The sequence below is a fragment of the Mastigoproctus giganteus genome, chromosome 10, assembly GCF_048544385.1.
Source record: "Mastigoproctus giganteus isolate SK-2022 chromosome 10, ASM4854438v1, whole genome shotgun sequence".
Taxonomy (NCBI): Eukaryota; Metazoa; Arthropoda; class Arachnida; order Uropygi; family Thelyphonidae; genus Mastigoproctus; species Mastigoproctus giganteus.
The window spans coordinates 119,582,366-119,605,579 of NC_143584.1; the positions used below are offsets into that span (position 1 = coordinate 119,582,366).

General features: G+C 39.1%; 1 protein-coding gene across 1 annotated transcript in view; it reads right to left on the bottom strand.

Moving 5' to 3' along the window:
• Positions 1-23,214, bottom strand: part of LOC150079255 (calmodulin-binding transcription activator 1-like) — a 927,385-nt gene that overhangs the window by 206,002 nt on the left and 698,169 nt on the right. The window contains exon 13 of the mRNA XM_090383006.1: positions 7,621-7,884. Coding sequence (XP_090239132.1) covers positions 7,621-7,884 — 264 coding nt within the window. The remainder of the gene's footprint in view (positions 1-7,620; positions 7,885-23,214) is intronic.

A 23,214-nucleotide genomic window follows, 5' to 3' on the forward strand; every position in this document is an offset into this window, starting at 1 on the left:
TTCCACACATCTATCCTACATCTGTCTTTCCTCACTTTGAATTTATGCCCTCTCAGGTGATTATTCTGAGCAAGAGGAAGAATCCCATCAGCATTGAGCATGCTCAAACCATTCAAGGCTTTAATACACCTCTATCAGATCACCTCGCCGGTGCCTGTCTCCAGACACTGTAATTTGCAAAACTGACCTTTCTTCGTAAGAGCACCCTTTGTTCCATTCACTAATCTTGTTGCCCTTCTCTGTACTCATTCCAGCAGCTCTACATTCTTCTTGAAATGAGGCCTCCAGACCTGTATACAGTACTTAAGGTGTGGCCTGACCATTGCCTTATACAAGGGAATAATCACCTCCTTATCCCTGCTAGAAAAATTCCTGTATATCATTGACAAGACACCATGAGCTACTCTTGCAGCCCATCTGCACTGCTCAGAGAACTTCATATCTGCCTGCACAATTACCCCCAGGTCCTTTTCATTCTCTACCACTATCAGTGCAGTACCACAGAGTTGATACGTTGCTCTGGGGTTGCTGTTTCCCATATGTAGTATTTTACATTTGTCAATGTTAAACTTCATTTGCCACCTCTCAGCCCATCTGCTCAAGTTTTCCAGATCCTGTTGCAGCAGCATAGCATCAGTAGTGTCCTTAACAACCCTGCCAACCTTTGTATCGTCTGCAAACTTGGACATTAAGCTTGATATACCATCATCAATATTATTTATAAATACAGGACCCAACACTGAACCCCACTAATAACATTAGTCCATGATGAGGGACTCCACTAATAACATTAGTCCATGATGAGCAGTGTCCATTTATTACCACTCTCTGTCATTTAGAAGCATCATGGGATACACTGAGCCTTTTATACACATAACACGCTGGGTTGTATTATGATATAGAAGAAAATGTTGATAGTGTTGGAAGTGATGAACAGGAAGGGATTCCTTTTGAAGAATGGGATTTCCTACAGAGTATTTTGGGATTTACAGTAAATTTTTATGATTATGTTGATGTAGACAATGATGTTATCGCATGTGAATTGCAAAGTATTAAAGATATTTCCAATGAAGATCAAAACATGACTGATAGTGAGTCTGAACAAGAAGATGAGCCTGCTAGGCCAACATTCCAAGATGCAATTATTAGCTTCTCTTCACTGCAGCAATTCATTCATAGTGTATCTGATGTTCCTGAGTCACTGTTGAAATGTGCTAGGGAAATTGATTTATTCTGTATGAAGCTCTCCCCATAATATTTAAAGCAGTCTTCTCTGGATAGCTACTTGAAAAAAATTATAAAAATTTAGAACTTTTTTTTTTGTACTACTTGTAATTATTGTAATTGATTTTTATCATTCTCATTACCTTTCTTCTCATTGCATCCTTGTTATAATTTTGAAATCTTATTAAATCGTGACTAATAAATATTGTTTTGCATTAAATGACAAATTTTATTCTTGACAGTTTTCCTACAATTCACATGATCATTCATATGTATGAGTATCCTTTCATTTTTATTTGTGTAGTTAATATTTCATACCCTTCGGTCATTTTCCCTCGTAAGAAGTTCTAAACCTCCGGTTCCTTAGAAAACCTCTTATCCGGGTTCTACCGTATTAATAATTACAAATTTAATCGGATGGTCCCTTTCCAGTCATATTATCTTTTCTGAAGAAATTGGAGAAGTTGATCTGTTGAGTATATCTCCTGTTGTATTGTAGTAGTAGTAGCAGTGGCATGTGATGCAAGAAAGCAAGTGTATGAGCTTATGCAGCATCAGCCAAAAAAAAAAAAAAAAAAAAACACACACCAATCCCTCCAAATGCCTGTCCAGTTCCTCCTTAAATTTATTCAACTTATCAACTTCCACAACGACAGATGGAAGTTTGTTCCAGCAATTAACCACCCGCTGGCTAAAGGCAAATTTCCGCACATCTATTCTACATCTGTCTTTTCTTAATTTGAATTTATGCCCCCTTAGGTTCGTAATCTGAAAAAGTGTAAGGATTCCATCAGAATTCAGCGTGCTCAACCCATTCGAGGACTTATATACCTCAATCAGATCACCGCGCAGGTGCCTAGTCTCCAGCCGCTGCAATTTGCAGAACTTAAGCCTCTCTTGGTAAGAGGATCCCTTCATTCCCCTCACCAATCTTGTTGCCCTTCTCTGTACACGCTCAAGTAAATCTACATCCTTCCTAAAATGAGGCCTCCAGACCTGTATGCAGTACTCAAGGCGTGGCCTGACCATTGCCTTATACAGAGGGATAATCACCTCCTTTTCCCTGCTAGCAAAATTCCTATATATCATTGACAAAACCCCATGACCTGCCCTGGCAGCCTGTCTGCATTGCTCAGAAAACTTCATATCTGCCTGCACAATTACTCCCAGGTCTTTTTCATTTTCTACCACCTTAAGTGTAGTACCACACAGTTGGTACGTTTCTCTGGGATTACTTCTACCCATATGCTATGCAGTACTTTGCATCTGTCAAGGTTAAACTTCAGTTGCCACTTCTTAGCCCATCTGCCCAAATTATCTAGATCCTGTTGCAGTAGCACACTCCCATTACTGTCATTAACAACCCTGCCAACCTTTGTATCATCTGCAAACTTTGACATTAAGCCTGATATACCTTCATCAATATCACTGATAAATATACAAAACAACAGTGGACCTAACACCGAACCCTGTGGGACTCCACTAATAACATTAGTCCAAGAAGAGCAGCACCCATTGATTACCACCCTCTGTCTTCTCCCACTTAACCATCCTTTTATCCATTGTAGCAACTTACCCTTAATACCATTCTGCTCTAATTTGTACAATAGTCTTCCATGCACAACAGTGTCAAAAGCTTTCCTGAAATCCAAATATATGATATCAAAATTATTTTTTGCATCCAGTTCCTTTGTAACCACATCATAATATCCTATCGAATTTGTCAGACAAGACCTTCCCTTAACAAACCCATGCTGTGTCTGAATTATTGCTGCAGTCTTGTCTAGATGATCCTGCAATGCATCTTTAACCAGTGACTCCATTATTTTACCTGGAACAAAAGTTAAACTAACTGGTCTGTAATTACTCGTGTCACCCTTCGATCCCCCTTTGTGAATTGGGGATACATTTGCACATCTCCAGTCCGTGGGAACCTCCCCTGAGTCCAAGGACACTCTCATAATTATGGCTAAGGGTTTGCTTAGTTGCTTTGCCACCTCCTTTAATATAACTGGATAGATCCCATCCACCCCAGGTGCTTTGCTTATGTTTAACTTCAACAATTTCTCCTCCACTTTGCTTTCCGTTATTACAAAATCATTAAGTATCCTGCTACAATTTCATAACCTTCTGCCATTTTCAAACCTTAATAATTCCTCATGTATGAATGTAGATGCAAAATACTCATTCAGTTTGTTTGCTATCTGAGCAGGATCATCAACAGTCGAACCATCGATGTCAAGTGGACCAATCAGATTCATCCCCTTCCATTTAGAGTTTATATAAGTAAAGAAATCCTTGCTGTTTTTCTTAGCATCTTTTGCCAAGGATTTCTCGTAATCTGCCTTCGCCTGCCTAACCTCCTTTGTCACCTGATTACAGACTAGCTTATATCTGCCATAGGCTTCTGAGTCGCTTGATAATTTATATGCATCCCATGTATTTTTCTTCTCTATTACGAGTCTCGTTAGTTCATTAGATAACCATTTAGGCCTAAACCTTGAACAATATTTCTTAATAGGTATGAAACTTTTAGTAGCTTCCACGATTAATTCCTTAAATGCTTCCCACTTAGAATTTACTGTTTTTTGTTATTTCATAACTCTGTTCTTCATTTCCCTTGCAGTGTAAAATTAATTTCAAATTCCTCATTAGAATTTGCATATTTAATAAGAGTATTAAAGCATGTAATTGAATATTTTCTTCTTTACTTTATTCTTATTTTTCTTCACTTCTCACTTCACCTATCAATATTTTCCTTGAAATGTTACTATTTCATCTCATTCTATGTTCTTACAGTCCAAATTAATATTCCATCATCCAAATTAATATTCCTCCTTGTCACTTTTGTGAAACACATTTTGACAATCTTAATCTTTGATTCCATCTAAATCAATAAGAATATCATCATGAATTAATAGTTTTTTACATGCACTTACTATTGTACTCTGCTTTATGTCATTCTAACTTCCAGCCCAGGGTACATTCCACATTTTTATAATATAAATTTTGTTATTGGCCACTACATCTTATCTTGTCAGAATTGTCAAAAAAACTGCTCTTAAGCTGTTTCCACCAGTACAGATGTTTACAGCTGAGTGTGACTCCATTATTCATTGTTTGTATAAGGCTGTGGTATTGGGAGGTAAGAAAAGGCAATTGATATTGCCATCACTGTTTGATGAAATTTCACCAGAAGGATGTGCATAGGCATTATCTAACAATCAAAATGTTGCAATGTTTTCATTTACATTTAATTTTTCTTTTTAAATGATTTTATTTCTTTTACAAAGTGAGTGTGAAACCATCCTGAAAGATCTTTGGAAATGTATCATTAAATTTCTGACATAAATAAAATGTATACATAAAAAGAAGTCAGGTTGAGATATAGAGAATCTGAATTAGTGAAGACCAAATTAATAAGGCTTATTGTATTCCCTCAATTTTAACTTGCCATAATTAGGGGGGGGGGAATCTTCCTCTGACAGTTGGATAAACAATGTAGTAAAGTCTTTGGACATTTAAAGGAAATGCAAAAAACTACAGACTTATACATTAACTATAGACTGTTTTCATAATGATCTAATTTATCAATTTTAGTACTAGTGAAAAATGATGCAAGAGAGTAAGCTTATAAAACATCGGCCAACAAAAAAAAAAAAAAAAAAACACCCCTATACATACCATCCAAGAATTTGTCTAGTTCTTGAATTTATACAGACTGGCCACTTCTGTAACAACAGATGGATGTTTGTTCCAATAATTAACCATCCACTAGATGAAGGCAAAAATCTCCTTATTTATAATCTGCAAACATCCTTCCTCATTTTGAATTTATGCAGCTTGTCTCAGAAAGAGGGAAAAGGAAACAATTAACTTACTCAATCCATTCAAGGCCTTAAACACAACAATTTCCCTGCAGGTGCCTACTTTCCAGCCACTACAATTTGCAGAACCGAAGCCTTTCTTGGTAAGAGCACCCTTTTGTTCACTTTACCAATCTGGTTGCCCTTCTCTGCACACGTTAAGATCTACATCTTTCCTAAAGTGAGGGATTGACAGTAATAAGCCACACCTTGAGTACTGTATACAGGTCTGGAGACTTCATTTTAAGTAGGATGTAGAGCTGTTGGAATGAGTGCAGAGAAGGGCAATAAGATTAGTGAATGGGATGAAGGGTTGCTCTTACAAAGAAAGGCTTAAGTTTTGCAAATTACAGTGTTTGGAGACTAGGCACTTGTGAAGTGATCTGATTGCGGTGTATAAAGCCTTGAATGGTTTGAGCATGCTCAATGCTGATGGGATTCTTCCTCTTGCTCAGAATAATCGCCTGAGAGGGCATAAATTCAAATGAGGAAAGACAGTTGTTGGATAGATGTGCGAAAGTTTGCCTTTAGGCAGTGGGTAGTTGACTGGTGGAACAGACTTCCATCTTTTGTTGTGGAAGTTGATAGCCTAAATAAATTTAAGGCTGAGCTGAACAGGTATTTGGAATGAATGAAGGGGTGAAACGGGAGTAGTTTTTTTTTTTTTTTTTGGCTGATGCTGCATAAGCTTGGTTTCTTGCATCGTATGCCTCTACTAATGCTAACTGTGCATTTTGCAGGGTTGGTGAGGAAAAGATGAAGTGGAAGCATTGTTAAGACTTGCATATTCTAGATGATAAGTGAGCAATTATAAGGTATTCAGTAAAAGCAGAAGCCTCAGAATCTACCAATTAAGTCAGTTAAAAGTGCAAAATGGAAAGTTGGAGTTATTAATATTTAAGTCACCAGAGAATATTAGTAGTAGTGGCACATGATACAAAAAAGCAAGCTTAGAAACCATCAGCCAAAAAAACACAAAAAAAAAAACAAAAAAAAAAAAAAAAACCTTCCCATATCATCTGTCCATCCCTTACAATAATTTGTCTAGTTTTTCCTTGAATTTATATAGACTATCCACTTCCACAACAACAGATGGATGTTTTGTTCCAATAATTAACCACCCACTGGCTGAAGGCAAATATCTGAATATCTATTCTACAACCATCCTTTCTCAGTTTGAATTTCTGCACCCTCATGTATGAGTAAAAGGAAGGATGCCATCAGCATTTAGTCCATATAGAGCCTTAAATACTTCAATCAGATCACCTCACAGGTGACTAGTCTTCAGACGCTGCAGTTTTGAGAAATTAAGCTTTTCTTGATAAGACCATCCTTTTGTTCCCTTCACTAATCTCATTGCCTTTCTCTGCACCCATTCAGCATATATACATTTCCTAAAATGAGACCTTCAGACGTGTATGCAGTACTCAAGATGTAGCCTAACCATTGGCCTTGGAGAATGAGATAATCATCCCCTTTTCCCCTGCTAGCAAAGTTCCTGTATATTGTTGAGCTGTTCTGTTTGCATTGCTCAGAGAACTTCATATCTGATATCACAATTACTCTCAGGTCTTTTTCATTTTCTATCACCCTGAGAAGTATTGCAGTTGGTATGTTAATTTGGGATTACTGCTACCTATGTGCAGTACCTTGTTTGTCAATGTTGAACTTCAACTGCCATTTCTCAGCCCATCTGCCTAATATTTTTAGATCTTGTTGCAGTATTACTGTCACTAACAACCTTTGTATAATCTGCAAATGTATTCATTAAGCCTGATATACCTTCATCAATATCATTAATAAATATAGAAAACAACAATGAGCCTAGCATTGAACCCTAGGGACCTATACTAATAACACTAGTTCATTAACAACTCTGTCTTTTCCCACTCAACCTCCTTTAAATTCCTTAAATGCCACATTGCTCCAATTTGTACAGCAGTCTTTTATATGCAACAGTATCAAAGTCTTTCCTAAAATCCAAGTATATTATATCAAAATTATTTTTTGCATCCGGTTCCTTTGTAATGCATCATAGTATCCAATAAGTTTGGTCAGACAAGATTGCCCTTTAGTAAATCCATGCTGTAATTGCAATATAATTGTATTCCTGTGTAGGTGATCCTGCATTTAATTTTTAACCAATGACTTCATTATTTTCCTTGGAACAGAAGTTAAGCTAACAGGTTTATAATTACTCATGTCACTATTGCTTCACTGTTTTTTCCTACCATTTTGCCAGAACACATGATGTGAAGAAAGACTGGAAAAAGTTCTTTTTTAAGGAAATAAATAAATAAATATTTTTTGTGATCTGTAGAGGAGTGTGATAAAAGGAGAAGACTAATTTCACATTTTCAGCCAAGGAGATCCTACATTAGAAAGTTACTGACAATAAATATCATGATAGCATGAGCACAAGTACAATTTTTAAAATGCTCTTATTTTCAATATTTTAAAATCTTTTAAAGAAGTAATAGTAAAGAATATATAAAATTATATTAAAAAAGAAATTATTAAAGATACTTACAAGAGGCGTACAGCCATTTTTGTCCTTACTTAATGCATCTACTTCTGATTCAAGTGTTAATGAAGGATTCTCAGTTCTCCAATGGAGGAGTGTACATGTTAATCGACTGTACCCTAGTGCTGCAGCAAGGTGCAGAAGGGTTAGGTCTGAATATGTTGTACTTTTGATAGGTACTGGGTCATCAGTGTTCCACAGGGCACCCATAAGACGCTGACATAAAGAAACTAGACGGTCTTCAAAGCACCTTTGTCTTTCATTTGTATTCTTAAAAACAAAAATAAAACTGCTTAATTATATGATAAATTTAAATAATGTCATTTCTATTAATAAAAATGTATGGTGGAAGTATAATATGGTCAGTAATAAAATGAATACACCAAGAGTATACTAGTATTAATTTAAGCAAATGATGCAAGGAAGCAAGCTTTACAGAGCCTTTCAAAAAAAAAAAAAAAAAAAAAAACCCAACTCCCTTCTATACATCCCCTTTAACTATTTATCTAATCCTTCTTTAACTTTATTCAAGCTACCTGCTTCCACAATATGATGAAAGTTTGTTCCAACAATCAGTTATTCTGGCTGATAGCAAATATTTGCATATCATTCCTGCAACAATCCTTTTTTCAATTTAATATGTCTCCTCGTGTGTTATCTCAGAAAGAGTAATGATGGAATCAGCATTTAGTTTATTCAATCCATTTAAAGTCACAAACACTCCAATCAGATATATTTTCAGATGTCCAGTCTCCAAGAGCTGCAATTTGCAGAAATCAACCTGAACAGGATTAGTCAGAAAAGAGTACTCTTTTTCTGTCCATGGCTAATTTTTGTTCTTCTCTGCACCCAATCCAACAGATACACATCCTTCTTGAAATGAAGCTACCAGACCTATAATGCAGTACTGAAGGTGCAACTTAAATATTGCCTTATACAATGAAATAATCATTTCCATGTCTCTACTGGAAAAATTCTTACATAAAACTGAAAAAAAAAAAAAAAAAAAAAAAAAAAAAACCATCCTGAGCTGTTCTAGCAGCCTGCCTGAACTGCTCTGAGAACTTCATATCAGACTGCACAATTAATCCGGGTGTTTTTGTTCTCTATATTTCTGTATCAAGTAATATGTTATTACGGGATTAGTGTGACCATATGCATTACTTGCATTTATCAATGAAAACTCCCAACTACCACATCTCAGCTCATCTGTCTAATTTTTTTTTGTCTTGTTGTAGTAGTATCCCTTGATTCCAATTACCAACTGGGCCCATTTACCACAAGGCCAACCAACTTTAATGTCTGCATCACATTTACTGGGCCCATTTACCACCAGGCCATCAACTTTAATGTCTGCATCATAGCAGACATTAAAGTTGATATGCTTTCATCAATATCATTAATAAATATAGAGTTGATCGGGTTAGCTGGGTGGGTAAAGTGCCTGCCTGGCAACCCAAAGGTCGCGGGTTCGATTCCCACCTCAGGCTTGGATCAAAGTACTGCAAAAACCTTGAGAGGTGCATTATGGCCACAGAAGCTTATGTGCCAACAACTACCCAAAAAAATAAATAAATAAAATAAATAAATATAGAAAATAACATGGGTCAGAACTGAACCTTGGGGGATGCCACTAATAGCATTACTCCAAGAAGAGTAGTGCCCATTAATAACCACCCTCTGTCTTCTGCCACTCAACAATCCTATTATCCATAACAGCAACTTACCCCTAATGTCACACTTTTCCAATTTGTAGTACAGTCTTTCACATGGAACAGTATGAAAAGCTTTCCTGAAATCTAAGTACAGGTAACCCTCATATAACACGGTAGTTTGGTTTCTACAAAATCTCATGTAATGCAAAACCATGTTATATGGGACTAAGAACCAGTATAAAAATGGGGGTTATGTTCCAAAAGCTAACAGAAAAATATACCTTTTTTTTATATCTGAAACTTAATTTTTATAGTAGTAAATAACTTAATATTTTAACTTTATTTTTATAATACTACTAACTTAAATAGTAATAACTGAACAAATGTTTTACCTTACAAACTGTGATACTTATATGTCAGATAATGCACATTCATTTATTTTTCTTCCTCTTCATTGCTGCTAAGCACAATCTCTTTTGCAGCATCCAGATTTCATGTAAAAGTCTTTTACAATTTACAAGTTTTGCAGAGCCGGCGAACCGGAAGTTTTTTAGCTATAGTTAGCCGCTTTATTGACCAACTGTTATATTAAATTATTTTCTGTAAGTAGCTTATAGACCTAGGCAAGATCCTTGTTTTATTCTGAATTGAGACAGCGAGATTTTGGAAGTTAATTAATATTTAAGTGTCCGTAGATTTATAGTTCGTAACTTGCCGCCATTGTTATACAATACGTTATATCCCGAACTAGATAGCGTTAGCTTAGTATAGTATATAATATTATCAATTAATCAGTAATTTATTAATCTTGTTGAACTTCATTGTCAATTAAATTGTACTTTAATTAAATATATATAACAACTTAGATTTTACGAACATAACATAATTAATTAATACATAACGTGATATGGAACTGATATAAAGAAACTCGAAGATAATACTTGAAACTTAAAAAATATATATAGATATGTAGTGTTACAACTGTGTTGAGATACAAGTTTAGGGTTATAATTTTGTACTGAAATTTAAATTTTATTGAAATTGAATCGGAATCATGACTCAGACCAGAGCAGCAAAGCAGAAAGGCTCAAGCTAAATGGAGTGCTGTGGCTCAGGGAAGAACTGGGGGGGAGTTGCCCTCTGAATCACAGCCTTTTAAAATGCACTGCTTGCTTGATGTTTGTGGAGCATCAGGTACAGGACATGATATTGCCAAGGGGGGATGTCTTTGTGTGCGAGCGATGTAAGAAGTGTGAGGAAATGAGGCGACAACTCAGGGTTGTTATGAGCCTATATGACAGCTTGAAGGACAGGGTGGATGCCCTCAAAGGATCTAAACTGAGGGGCCCATCAAGATCTCAGCTGCCCACATCAATGCCAGAGCTTGCACTTGATCATCACGCAACACAGCGGCAACCCCCAAGGCAGAATGCACTGGTCCCACAGGAACTAGTAGTTGTTGGTGACTTTATTGTCAGGGAAACGAGGAACATGCTATGTAAAAAGGATAGATGGAACAGGACCAGGGTATGTCTGCCAGGGGCAAAGGTTGATAACGTTGTAGAGCAGATATCTTTTAAGGGCACAAAGGGTGATATTGCTGTACACATTGGCACTAATGATATTAAGAGTAGGAGACCGGCAGAATTACTTAACAAGTACAGGTCACTCTTGAAAAAAACCCATGAAATAGGGTTGAATTTGAAAGTGTCTGCAATTCTGCCCAGAAACGATAGGAAGGAGTATAGGATGAGAGCCTTGTGGATCAATTTGGCCCTGGGAAGATTGTGCAAGGCTCAAGGGGTAGAATTTTTTTCAGCCTGGACTGTACTTGTTAGCAGGAGAGACTGCTTCTACAGGGATGGGATACACTTAAATAGAAAGGGTGCAAGAATATTTGCTGATACTATCGAGGCAGTGTTAGGTGAGTCGGAAAACTGCTAGCTTGGGGGGATACAAAGACTAATAGATTAACAGTAGCCACTGGCAGAGGTGAAAGTTATTCTTGCACTGCTTCTATTGGAATGAGTAGCAGCCTGGAAAACAAGATGCAGGGTATTTCAGAGACTGTTGGAAGTCATTGCAGTACAAGTAAATGGATGGGTTGTGTTAGGGTAGCTAAGAATAGGAACAGGTGCATGTATACTTGCATGTACACCAATGCTAGAAGTTTGGTAAATAAATTTGATGAATTTGAGGTATTGCTCAAAACATCAAAGGCAGATATTGTTGGGATATCAGAGACATGGTGTTACACAGATATAAGGAATACAGCACTGGAATTTGGGGAGTACAATGTGTATAGGAAGGATAGACAAGATAGGAAGGGAAGAGTGGTTATACTTTAGTTAACAAACACATAAAATCGAAGGAAGTGAAGCCAGTCGACATCGTTGGACACTGCAGTGTCGAGTCAGTTTGGTGTGACATAAGCATTGGGAGATCAAAATTGAGAGTAGGAGTGTCTTATTGGCCTAATGACTCTGATGAGTATAATTAGGAACTGTACAGGGAAATAGATTAATTGTATACTATGGATTGTATACTATGATGTGGTCACAAAGGAACTGGATGCAGGGAATAACTCTGATATATATTTGGATCTTAGAAAGGCTTTTAATACTGTTACACATGGAAGACTGCTGCACAAATTGGAGCAGTGTGGCATTGGAGGCAAATTGCTGCTATGGATAAAGGGATGGTTGAGTGGGAGAAGACAGAGTGGTAATCAATGGACACTGCTCATCGTGGACTAATGTAATTAGTGGAGTCCCTCAGGGTTCAGTATTGGGTCCATTGTTGTTTTCATTATTTATAAATGATATTGATGATAGTATATCAAGCTTAATGTCCAAGTTTGCAGACGATACAAAGGTTTGCAGGGTTGTTAAGGACACTAATGACAGTACACTGCTGCAACAGGATCCAGAAAAGTTGAGCAGAAGGGCTGAGAGGTGGCAAATGAAGTTTAACATTGACCAATGTAAAGTACTATATATGGGAAGCAGCAACCCCAGAGTGACGTATCAACTCTGTGGTACTACACTGACAGTGGTAGAGAACGAAAAGGACCTGGGGGTAATTGTGCAGGCAGATATGAAGTTTTCTGAGCAGTGCAGACGGTCTGCAAGAGTAGCTCATAGTGTCTTGTCAATGATATACAGGAATTTTTCTAGCAGGGATAAGGAGGTGATTATCCCCTTATATAAGGCGATGGTCAGGCCACACCTTGAGTACTGTATACAGGTCTGGAGGCCTCATTTTAAGAAGGATGTAGAGCTGTTGGAACGAGTACAGAGAAGGGCAACAAGTTTAGTGAATGGAACGAAGGGTTGCTCTTACGAAGAAAGAGCTTAAATTTTGCAAATTACAGTGTCTGGAGACTAGGCACCTGCGAGGTGATCTGATTGAGGTGTATAAAGCCTTGAATGGTTTGAGCATGCTCAATGCTGATGGGAGTCTTCTTCTTGCTCAGAATAATCATTTGAAAGGGCATAAATTCAAACTGAGGAAAGATAGATGAAGAATAGATGTGCAGAAGTTTGCCTTTAGCCAGCAGGTGGTTGGTTGGTGGAAAAGATTTCCATCCTTCGTTTGTGGAAGTTGATAGCCTAAATAAATTAAATCTGAGCTGGACAGGTACTTGGAACGAACGGAGGGGTGAAATGGGAGCTTTTTTTTTTTTTTTGGCTGATGCTGCAGAAGCTTGCTTTCTTGCATCATATGCCTCTACTAATGCTAATGCTAAAAGTCATAATCTTTGGAGGCACAATCTTTTATGGTCTCAAATGGGAGATCCCTAACCCAGGGATCTCTCAACAAAATACAGTGGACCCTCGCTTAGATATAAAGCACACATTTAACTTTATTACCTTATCAATTAACAAAGTTAAATGATTGGTTAAAATCGGAAGTATATTTTCCAGTTAGAAAAATAAAAATAAATTTAGGTTTACTTACACTAACAGGCGCCTCCGTAGCCAGGTGGGAAGGAGCACCAGTGTGTAGCACATGCTCCTTGATTAGAACGGGGTTCGAGCCCGTCACCACCAAATACGGAGGATGCGGAAAGGTCAGAGAATGACCACCGCATATCCCGGAGCAATATGGCCTTAGTTGCTAATGCTCCTAAAAACCAAATAACAAACAAACAAACAAACTTACACTAACTAACTGATATTTCTGTTCACTGACTTTTTTTTTTTTTTTTGGTTGCAAAATTTAAAACAGTAAAAATGATAAGCAATTAATAACAAAGAACACGGCACGCACAAGTGAGATAAGGAGTAATGAGTTTCTGAACATTTATTTATGTTTTTTATATGATTGAATAATTCATGGATGGGGAAACACATTTCACCATAATAACATGAAAACCCACAGAATTCTAGCTATCGGTACTATAGCAAATGCAAGAAGATGGAGTTTACTATCCAAATATAATTGATTGCACTAACAGAAAAGACCAATAACCCAGAAACTGCAAATTGTTTTTATCGTTTTATGGTAGTGACCTCCAGAAATGTGCTTTAGAAAAATATCACGAAGGCGATAACGACTAGCATGTCAACAGCAGGGGTTCACAAAAAGGAATGGAAACGTTGAAAATTACATCTAACATAATAGCATGGTTTTCCCAGCACAAAAGCTCAAAAATACCGTGCTATGCAAAATTTCCTGAGTAATGATTTGATCAGACATGGGTCATTCCTTCTGAGTAATGATTTGATCAGACATGGATTGATCTGCAAGCTTTAACTGAATCAGTTATAGTTAAAGCAAGTGAAGATGGCAGCATTATAAAATGATTCCAGCTAACAGCAATCATATGGCTGACCTCCATGTGAAAGCATCATCCAGAGAATGGCACCAGGAAGATGGGCACAGAGGGACAAGATAAAATCTTGGCTTCAGGATCTTGCAGTACTAAATCTGCCACTGTGCACCTTTTGCACAGTGGCAAAATTAGCAGTGCCACTTTTGTGACCAAGCAGTAGTGGGTTAGTAATAAAAAGGAGAAAGTAAGAAAAGAAAGGAGGTTACTTACTGCCATTACTGGAAGTAGCACACTGCCAGTAATGGCAGTGTGTTACTGCAACATGATCTAGATAATTTGGGCAGATGGGCTAAGAAGTGGCAACTGAAGTTTAACATTGACAAATGCAAAGTACTGCATATGGGTAGAAGTAACCCCAGAGAAACGTGCCAACTGTGTGGTACTACACTTAAGGTGGTAGAAAATGAAAAAGACCTGGGAGTAATTGTGCAGGCAGGTTTTCTGAGCAATGCAGACAGGCTGCCATGGCAGGTCATGGGGTTTGGTCAATGATATATAGGAATTTTGCTAGCAGGGAAAAGGAGGTGATTATCCCTCTGTATAAGGCAATGGTCAGGCCACGCCTTGAGGGCTGCGTACAGGTCTGGAGGCCTCATTTTAGGAAGGATGTAGATTTACTTGAGTGTGTACAGAAAAGGGCCACAAGATTGGTGAGGGGAATGAAGGGATCCTCTTACCAAGAGAGGCTTAAGTTCTGCAAATTGCAGTGACTGGAGACTAGGCACCTGTGCGGTGATCTGATTGAGGTCTATAAGGCCTTGAATGGGTTGAGCACGCTGAATTCTGATGGGATCCTTCCACTTGTTCAGATTACGAACCTAACGGGGCATAAATTCAAATTAAGAAAAGACAGATGTAGAATAGATGTGCGGAAATTTGCCTTTAGCCAGCAGGTGGTTAATTGCTGGAACAAACTTCCATCTGTCGTTGTGGAAGTTGATAGGTTAAACAAATTTGAGGAGGAACTGGACAGGCATTTGGAGGGAATGGTGTGGCTTTTTTTTTTTTTGGCTGATGCTGCATAAGCTCATACATTTGCTTTCTTGCATCACATGCCACTACTACTACTTTTCCCCCGATCTAGTAAAGTGCTTGCTTTACTGAAGATTATCTAATTGATCTAATCTAACTGAGTGTTAGTGTAATGCTGAAAACAAGGAAATGATTTTATTTCTTCAAGAGAGAGTGCAAATTTACTGGAAAAGACACTTGGTCACAAAATCGCTTGTATCTGGAGTCTAGGCATACACCATATCCAAAAATTTCATTACTTCATACAGCATGTCCACCACACCTTTTCTAAGTACTGAATAGAACAAGCATTGTCAAACTAATCAAACAAACTTATCTGCAAAAAGATCAAAACCTCCCAAACACTTCCTGATTTATTTTAGAAATATAAATTGTCTCAGTTCCAATCTCGGTGATATTCGTATCCTTACAGTCTTACAAACACACTTACTGTTACACTTACATTTACTAGGTCCTTGAGGTTGTCACAGACATTCTCTCAGATATGCCAGACAAGGTGTACTTGCTACCTGGGAGGATAAAATGCTGATGGAACTGACATTTGGGTGACATTCAAGTCAAGCGGACCCAATTTAAGTGAAGTCTGGATGGTCCAAATCCTCTGCTTGCACCTTCCCGCTGGTGGGACTGTTAGTAATCCTGGGTATAACCTCAATGCACAAGCACACTGTGGGTGACCACCCAGGTGTGAACCAACGTAAGCAGGGGTCGAGGTGTGGCACCCACACGACATGGAGGAATGCCACCCCTCTGTGTTACCAGGCAATACTAGGTGGTAGATGACTCTCATCGGCCAGTGCAATACCTCCACTTTGCTTATTGGAGGCTTGAAGTGGTGGAACCCATGTTTAGTCTCCAGAGCTAAGTTCCAGTCCACCCATCCCCATCTCTTCCATCATGCAGTATGACTGGTGACTTTTGAGGTATTAGTATTAGTAACGGCCGTATGGTGCAAGAAAGCCTATGGCTTATGCTGCACCAGCCAAAAAAAAAAAAAAAAAAAAAAATCCGAACAAAACAATGATAAAAACAAAAATTAAATAAATAAATAAATAATAATAATTAATAAATAAATAAAAATAATAAAATGAAATTAAAAATTAAATAAAAAGGAAATTAATCCTATCATCCTATGCGCTTCCCTTACCCGAAAGTACTATCCAGATGACCTTTGAATTTCCCCAAACTGTCGGCCTCTACCACCCACGTAGGCAACTTATTCCAGTAATTTATAACTCGCTGGCTAAAATAAAACTTCCTGCAGTCCAATCTAAACATTTCCCCGCGTAGCTTGAATTTATGTCCCCTAGTTCTAGCATCATTTATAATCTTGAAAATTTTGTCCTCATTCATTTTACTGATGCCTCTCAGAGCCTTAAACACCTCAATCAAATCTCCCCTAAGGTGTCTAGTTTCCAAACTCTGCAACCCACATATTCGAAGTCTTTCTTCATACGGACGCCCTTTTGCCGATCTAACCAGGCGAGTTACCCTTCTTTGCACCCTTTCAAGAAGCTCGATGTCTTTCTTTAGGTGCGGTCTCCATACTTGAACACAGTATTCCAAGTGTGGTCTAACATAGGCCTTATATAATGGGATTATCACGTCCCTATCTCTACTTGCAAAAGTTCGATAGATCATCGATAGGACACCATGGGCCTTCCTTGCAACCTGTTTACAATGCTCAGAGAATTTCATGTCTGACCGTATCGTAACACCCAAGTCCCTTTCCTCCAGTACTGGGATTAGTTGAACTCCACCAAGTGAATAAGTTATTTTGGGATTACTGTTTCCCAGGTGTAATACCTTACACTTTGTTGGATTAAAGCACAGCTGCCATTTTTCTGACCATTCTTGAAGTCTATCTAGGTCTCTCTGAAGAAGCTCAGCTTGACAGTGATCATTAACTACTCTACCAATTTTAACATCATCTGCAAATTTAGACATCACGCCCTCTATCCCTTCATCAATGTCGTTTATGAAAATTAAAAACAACAGTGGTCCTAATACTGATCCTTGGGGAACCCCACTTCTTACATCAACCCAATCTGAGGAATAGCCATTTATCACAACCCTCTGCCTCCTGCCCTGAAGCCATCCTTCTATCCATCTAAGGATTTTTCCAGTGATTCCAACCTGTTCCAGCTTATAAAGCAACCGCTCATGTGGGACTGAGTCAAAAGCTTTGCTGAAATCTAAATAAACAATGTCGAAATTATTCCCTAAATCCAGCTCGTGAGTGACCCTTTCGAAATAGCGAACCAGATTTGTTAAACATGATTTTCCCTTTACAAAACCATGCTGAGTATCCTTGAGAATTTCAATTCGATCCAAATGATCCTGAATTCCACCCTTGATCAATGCCTCCATGATTTTCCCTACTACTGAAGTCAGACTGACAGGTCGATAATTTCCCACTTCACTTTTAGAGCCACCCTTATGTATGGGAGATACATTTGCACTTTTCCAATCCAAGGGAATCTCCCCAGAGTCTAGTGATGCTCGCATAACCAGCCTCAGTGGTTCAATGCACTCGCTTGCCGCCTCTCTCAAGATTATAGGGTATATTCCATCAACTCCAGGAGCCTTACTAGTCTGTAGGCTTGAAAGTTTTTTCATTAAATAATCTTGCGAAATTTCAATATCATTAATTACATATTTTTTAACTTCGCTCCCACAATTTCCCATTGCCACAAAAGGCTTTTCATTTGTAAATATCGATGCAAAATAACTGTTGAGTTCATCTGCAACGGCAGCTGGTGTATTTATTACTATCCCCTTTCCCTTACGTAAAGGTCCGATCTGGTTTGTCCTGCTCTTCTTGGCATTTATATATGTGAAGAATTCTTTATCCCCCCTCTTTGCTCTGTTTGCTAGTGATTTCTCATAAACTGCCTTTGCCTGTCGAACCTTTTCTGTGGCTCTATTACACATCACCTTGTAGCTGTTATAGGCTTCAGTACTTTTTATTGCTCTGTAACGTTTCCATGCCACCTTTTTCTGCTCAAGTAATGTGGCAACTTCACTATTCATCCAACTTGGAACCCTTCTCGTGGAGTATTTTTTTAATGGTATATACGCATTCAAGGCATCGGTGATTAATGTTTTAAAAGCGTACCACAGTTCAAATGTATTCATTCTCTGCGCGATATCTACCCAGTTAATAGAGGCCATGTAGTACCTTAAGGCATCGTAATTTCCTTTTCTGAAATTAAAACCCATTCCTTTGCCTTTTACTTCTGCTACCTCTCTCGTCATCATCCACCGTAGAACTCCGTGATCACTTCCTGCTACTTGTTCCTCTACTATCAGCCCTGTTATGTCATCTGATTCATGTGTGATGATGAGGTCTAGGATATTCTTTTCTCTAGTACTTTCCCTGACATGTTGATACAAATAACAGTCATCTAGTTGATTTAAAAAGTTTGTTCCCCATGTCGAGTTTCCTTCCCATTTACTCCAATCAATTAGAGGCAAATTGAAATCACCCATAATAAGGCATTGACGCTTACTTGCCCATTCCATTTGCATGTAGAGGCTTTTGTCATAGTCTTCACAATCACCTGGTCTGTAGATTACGCCTACTCGCATTGTACCTTTGTTTCCAACTATCTCACACCATACAGACTCTATACTAGCATGTGAAATGTCTGAATCTGGGAAAGCTATCGTCGCACTCAGGCTGCTTCTGATAAGAAGCATTACCCCACCACCCCTTCTATCTACTCTATCCTTCCTAAATACATTATACAAGCCGTACTGAAACTCATCATCCCCAATTTCCGGGTGGCACCACGTCTCCGTAAGCCCTATTATGTCCGCGTTACTTGTTTTAACCAGCAGTTCGAATTCGCTCATTTTATTGACGACACTTCTAACGTTACTGTATAAACAATTAAGATTTACTGTTCTTGTATATTTAACAACCCTAACACAACCCTTGAAGTTTTTTAGGCTCTCTTCCCTGATATTAGCTACCTGCTCACGTGAAACGTCTTTGCCCCCAGAACATCTAGATAATACGTCCAGTTGGGGTAACAGATAAGAACTCTTAAGGTATGTGCAAGAGTTACATTGACCAATATTATCAGATAAACGCGTGTCAGTATTACCCACATCCCCCCTAACTAGCAGTTTCCCTGAGCCTTTAAGGTATCCTCAATAATACTGGCAAAAACTTTTGCACCACCTTTTTTGCACCAGGTTATGATGAACATCGTGGCAAGATCCAATCTTCTTTATATTTCGAGGGTACAGCTCTAAAATGGCGTTCACAGGCCGGCCGGCTGCTAGTTCAAATTTTCGGATGATACAGAGGTTGGCAGGGTTGTTAATGGCAGTAATGACAATATATGCTACTGCAACAGGATATAGAAAAGTTAGGCGGATGGTCTGAGAAATAGCAACTGAAGGTTAACATTGACCAATGCAAAATACTGCATATGGGTAGCAATAATACCAGAGTAATGTACAAACTGTGCAGTACTACACTCAGGGTAGTGGAGAATGAAAAAGACCTGGGAGTAATTGTGCAGTCAGATGTGAAGTTTTCTGAGAAGTGAAGACAGGCTGCCAGAGCAGCTCATGAGGTCTTGTTAATGACATACAGGAAATTTGCTAGCTACGATTAGGAGGTAATTATACCTTTCTATAAGGTTATAGTCAGAACACACCTTGAGTACTGCAAAGAGGTCTAGGATCCTCATTTTAGGAAGTATGTAGAGCTGCTGGAATGAGTACAGAGAGGAGCAATGAGACCGGTGAGGAGAACAAACAAAGAGTTGTTCTTACGAAGAAAGGTGTAAATTCTGTAAACTGCAGAGTTTGGAGGCACCTGCGAGGTAATGTGATTGAGGTGTATAAGGCCTTGAATGGCTTGAGAAAGCTCAATGCTGATGGGTTTGTTTGTTTGTTATTTGGTTTTTTAGGAGCATTAGCAACTAAGGCCATATTGTTCCGAGGATATGCGGTGGTCATTCCCTGACTTTTCCGCATACTCCGTATTTGGTGGTCACAGGCTCGAACCCCGGTCTAATCATGAAGCGTGTGCTATGCACTGCTGCTCCTGCCCACCTGGCTACGGAGGCACCTATGCTGATGGGATTCTTTCCCTTACTCAGATTATGCACCTGAGGGGACATAAATTCAAATTGAGGAACAACAGTTGTACAATAAATGAAGAAATTTGCCTTTAGCCAGTGGGTAGTTGATTGTAGGAACAAATTTCCATCGGCCGTTGTGGAAGTTGATAGCTTAAATAAATTCAAGAAAGAATTGGATAAATGTTTTGAGCAAATGGATTGGTGAAATGGGAAGTTTCTTTTCTTGGTGAATGCTATACAACCCCAGGGGTTCACATCTGGTGAGTATGGGCTTGGCACACCCAGGGACCTGAGCTGGATATCATCATTCTTCTCTTTCTTGGTGATTCCCTTCTACTTCTCTCTCTCTTTCTCTCAGGGTAATTCAGAAATTTTTTTTGGCTGGTGCAGCATAATCCTAAGACTTCTTTGCACGATAGGGCTAATAATAATAATAATAATAATAATAAAAAAAATGAGTCAGAGAATAGGAGAATACTTGGACACATTGAAGCAGAACCTCCTTCCACTCAGCAAGAGACTACGCCGATACAAAGAGACCTCTCAGAGGAAAATAAACAACTGAATCTTCAATGAGGACCAAAGAGGCTTCTACAGGAATCTCGGAGAAGACCGGAAAGAAGGGAATGGACCACTCGAGAAGAAGACAATTGAGGAGTTCTGGAGAAATGTATGGAGCAGGGAAGTAAGACATAACAGCCAAGCCACCTGGATAGAACTAGAACACAAGAAAACCAAGGAAGTAAAAGAAATGAGAGGGTAGGAGATTCGGGAAGAAGTAGTAAAACAGACGATCAAGAACTCTCACAACTAGCGAACTCCAGGAATAGATAACGTACACAACTACTGGTACAAGAAGCTGACTTGCACGCACACGCACACACACACACCTGGTAGAGCAGTTCACCCGAATGATAAGTCACCCAGAGACAATCCCAAAGTTTCTCACTCAAGGAATCACATATCTGAAGCCTGAAGATGAAGATACAAGAAACCTGGTGAAATATAGGCCAATCACCTGCCTCCCAACTATGTACAAGACCCTGACCAGCTGCATAACCAGGAAGATATCAGACTACTTGGAGAGCCAGAACAGGATGTGAGCAGCTGAGCAAAGGATGCAAGGAGCAATTAACCATAGATGCCACAGTTATGGAGCAAGCTTACAAGAAGCGCCGCAACATGTACACAGCCTACATCGATTACGGCAAGGCCTTCGGCTCTGTGCCTCATTGCTGGCTAATAAAGGCGCTGAATATCTACAAAGTCAATCCGATAGTGACAAACTTCCTAGGAGAAACAATGGCGAAATGGAGTACCACCATTAAGGTCAAAAACATCACAACCAGGGCAATCCCCATCAGGAGAGGAATCGTTTGGGGAGATGCCCGGAGCCCATTGTGGTTCTGTTTAGCACTTAACCCGCTATCTACCATCCTTAACAGTAGCAAGTACGGATATAACCTCAAAGAAGGAAGGAAGTAAGAAAGAACCTGTACACTCTCACCCTCCTGGATGACATCAAGCTCTACGTGGGAACCAAGAAGCACCTTCAGAACTACTCCAGATCACTGAAGAATTCAGCAATGATATTAGGATGGAAATTAGTCTAGACAAATGCAAGACTCACACAATGCACCAGAGAAAATTAATTGGCCGAAACTATCAGCTGCTCACTGGTAAAGAGATTGAAGCTATGACAGAAGGAGAGACCTACAATACCCAGGGATGATGCAGGCTCAGCAGTTAGAGCACAAGGAAATCAAGAAGTGCCTGACCGAAAAATATCATCAGAGACTCAGAAGCCTGCTGAAAGCAAAATTGAATGGAGGGAACACAGTTAAAGCCATAAACACCTATGCAGCTCCAGTATTAACATACTCCTTTGGAGTCATAGATTGGACTAACACCAAAATAGAGGATATCATGCAAAAGACAAGGACAATGATGACCAAGAGCCACCAACACCACCCGAAGGCAGCAGGGGGGAGAGACTAACGATAGCTAGAAAAGAGGGAGGAAGAGGCCTGATAGACCAACAGAAAACAGTGATAGTTAACCTGAAGGATTTTTTTTTTTTTTATGAAAACCTCAAACACGAAAGGTATCAAAACCTATAGTACTTAGTACCGTGCATGGGTTGAAGGAGAAGTATGGGAGGAGTGGGTGCTGGAAACTTTGCTCTAGAGACTAAACATGGGTTTCACCACATAGGCCACAAATAAGCAAAGTGGTGGTATTACTTTGAGAACAACACAGCACCACTCAACCAGGCCATAAGGAAGATAGTAAGTGGTATACCCCACTCAACCTAAACAAGGAACCCCCTCTCGCCCAGAAGGCACAAGAAATGAAGTTAAAAAGATGGGCAAAGAAGACACTCCATAGCAGACACTACAATGACCTCCATCAAGATCACATCGATAACATTGCTTCCAATACATGGCTTACAAGTGGGACGCTGTTCCCCGAGACTGAAGGATTCATGCTGGCCATCCAAGACCAGGTAATCAACATCAGAAACTATTAAAAATACATCACAAAGGAGCCCAGAATGTCAGATGACACATGTCGACAATGTCACTTGTCCTCAGAAATGATCTAACACATCACCGCAGGGTGCAAGGTGATCACCCAGACTGAGTACCCTCATAGACACGACCAGGTAGCCATGATAATACATCAGAAGCTAGCGAGGAAATACCAGTTGACCAAAGAAAGTGTACCAACCCAAGGCAGTACTAGAGACCCGAACCCACAAGCTGTACTGGGACCGCGCCATAACAACGGATAAGACCATCCTGCACAACAGACCGGACATAACTCTTGTGGACAAGATGGAAAAGGCTACCAACCTGATTGACATAGTGGTGCCCAACACTAGCAATGTACAGAAAACCCATGAGGAAAAAATTAGGAAGTACAGTCGGTCCTCGTATAACACGTGTTTACATTACACGAATTCGATCATACA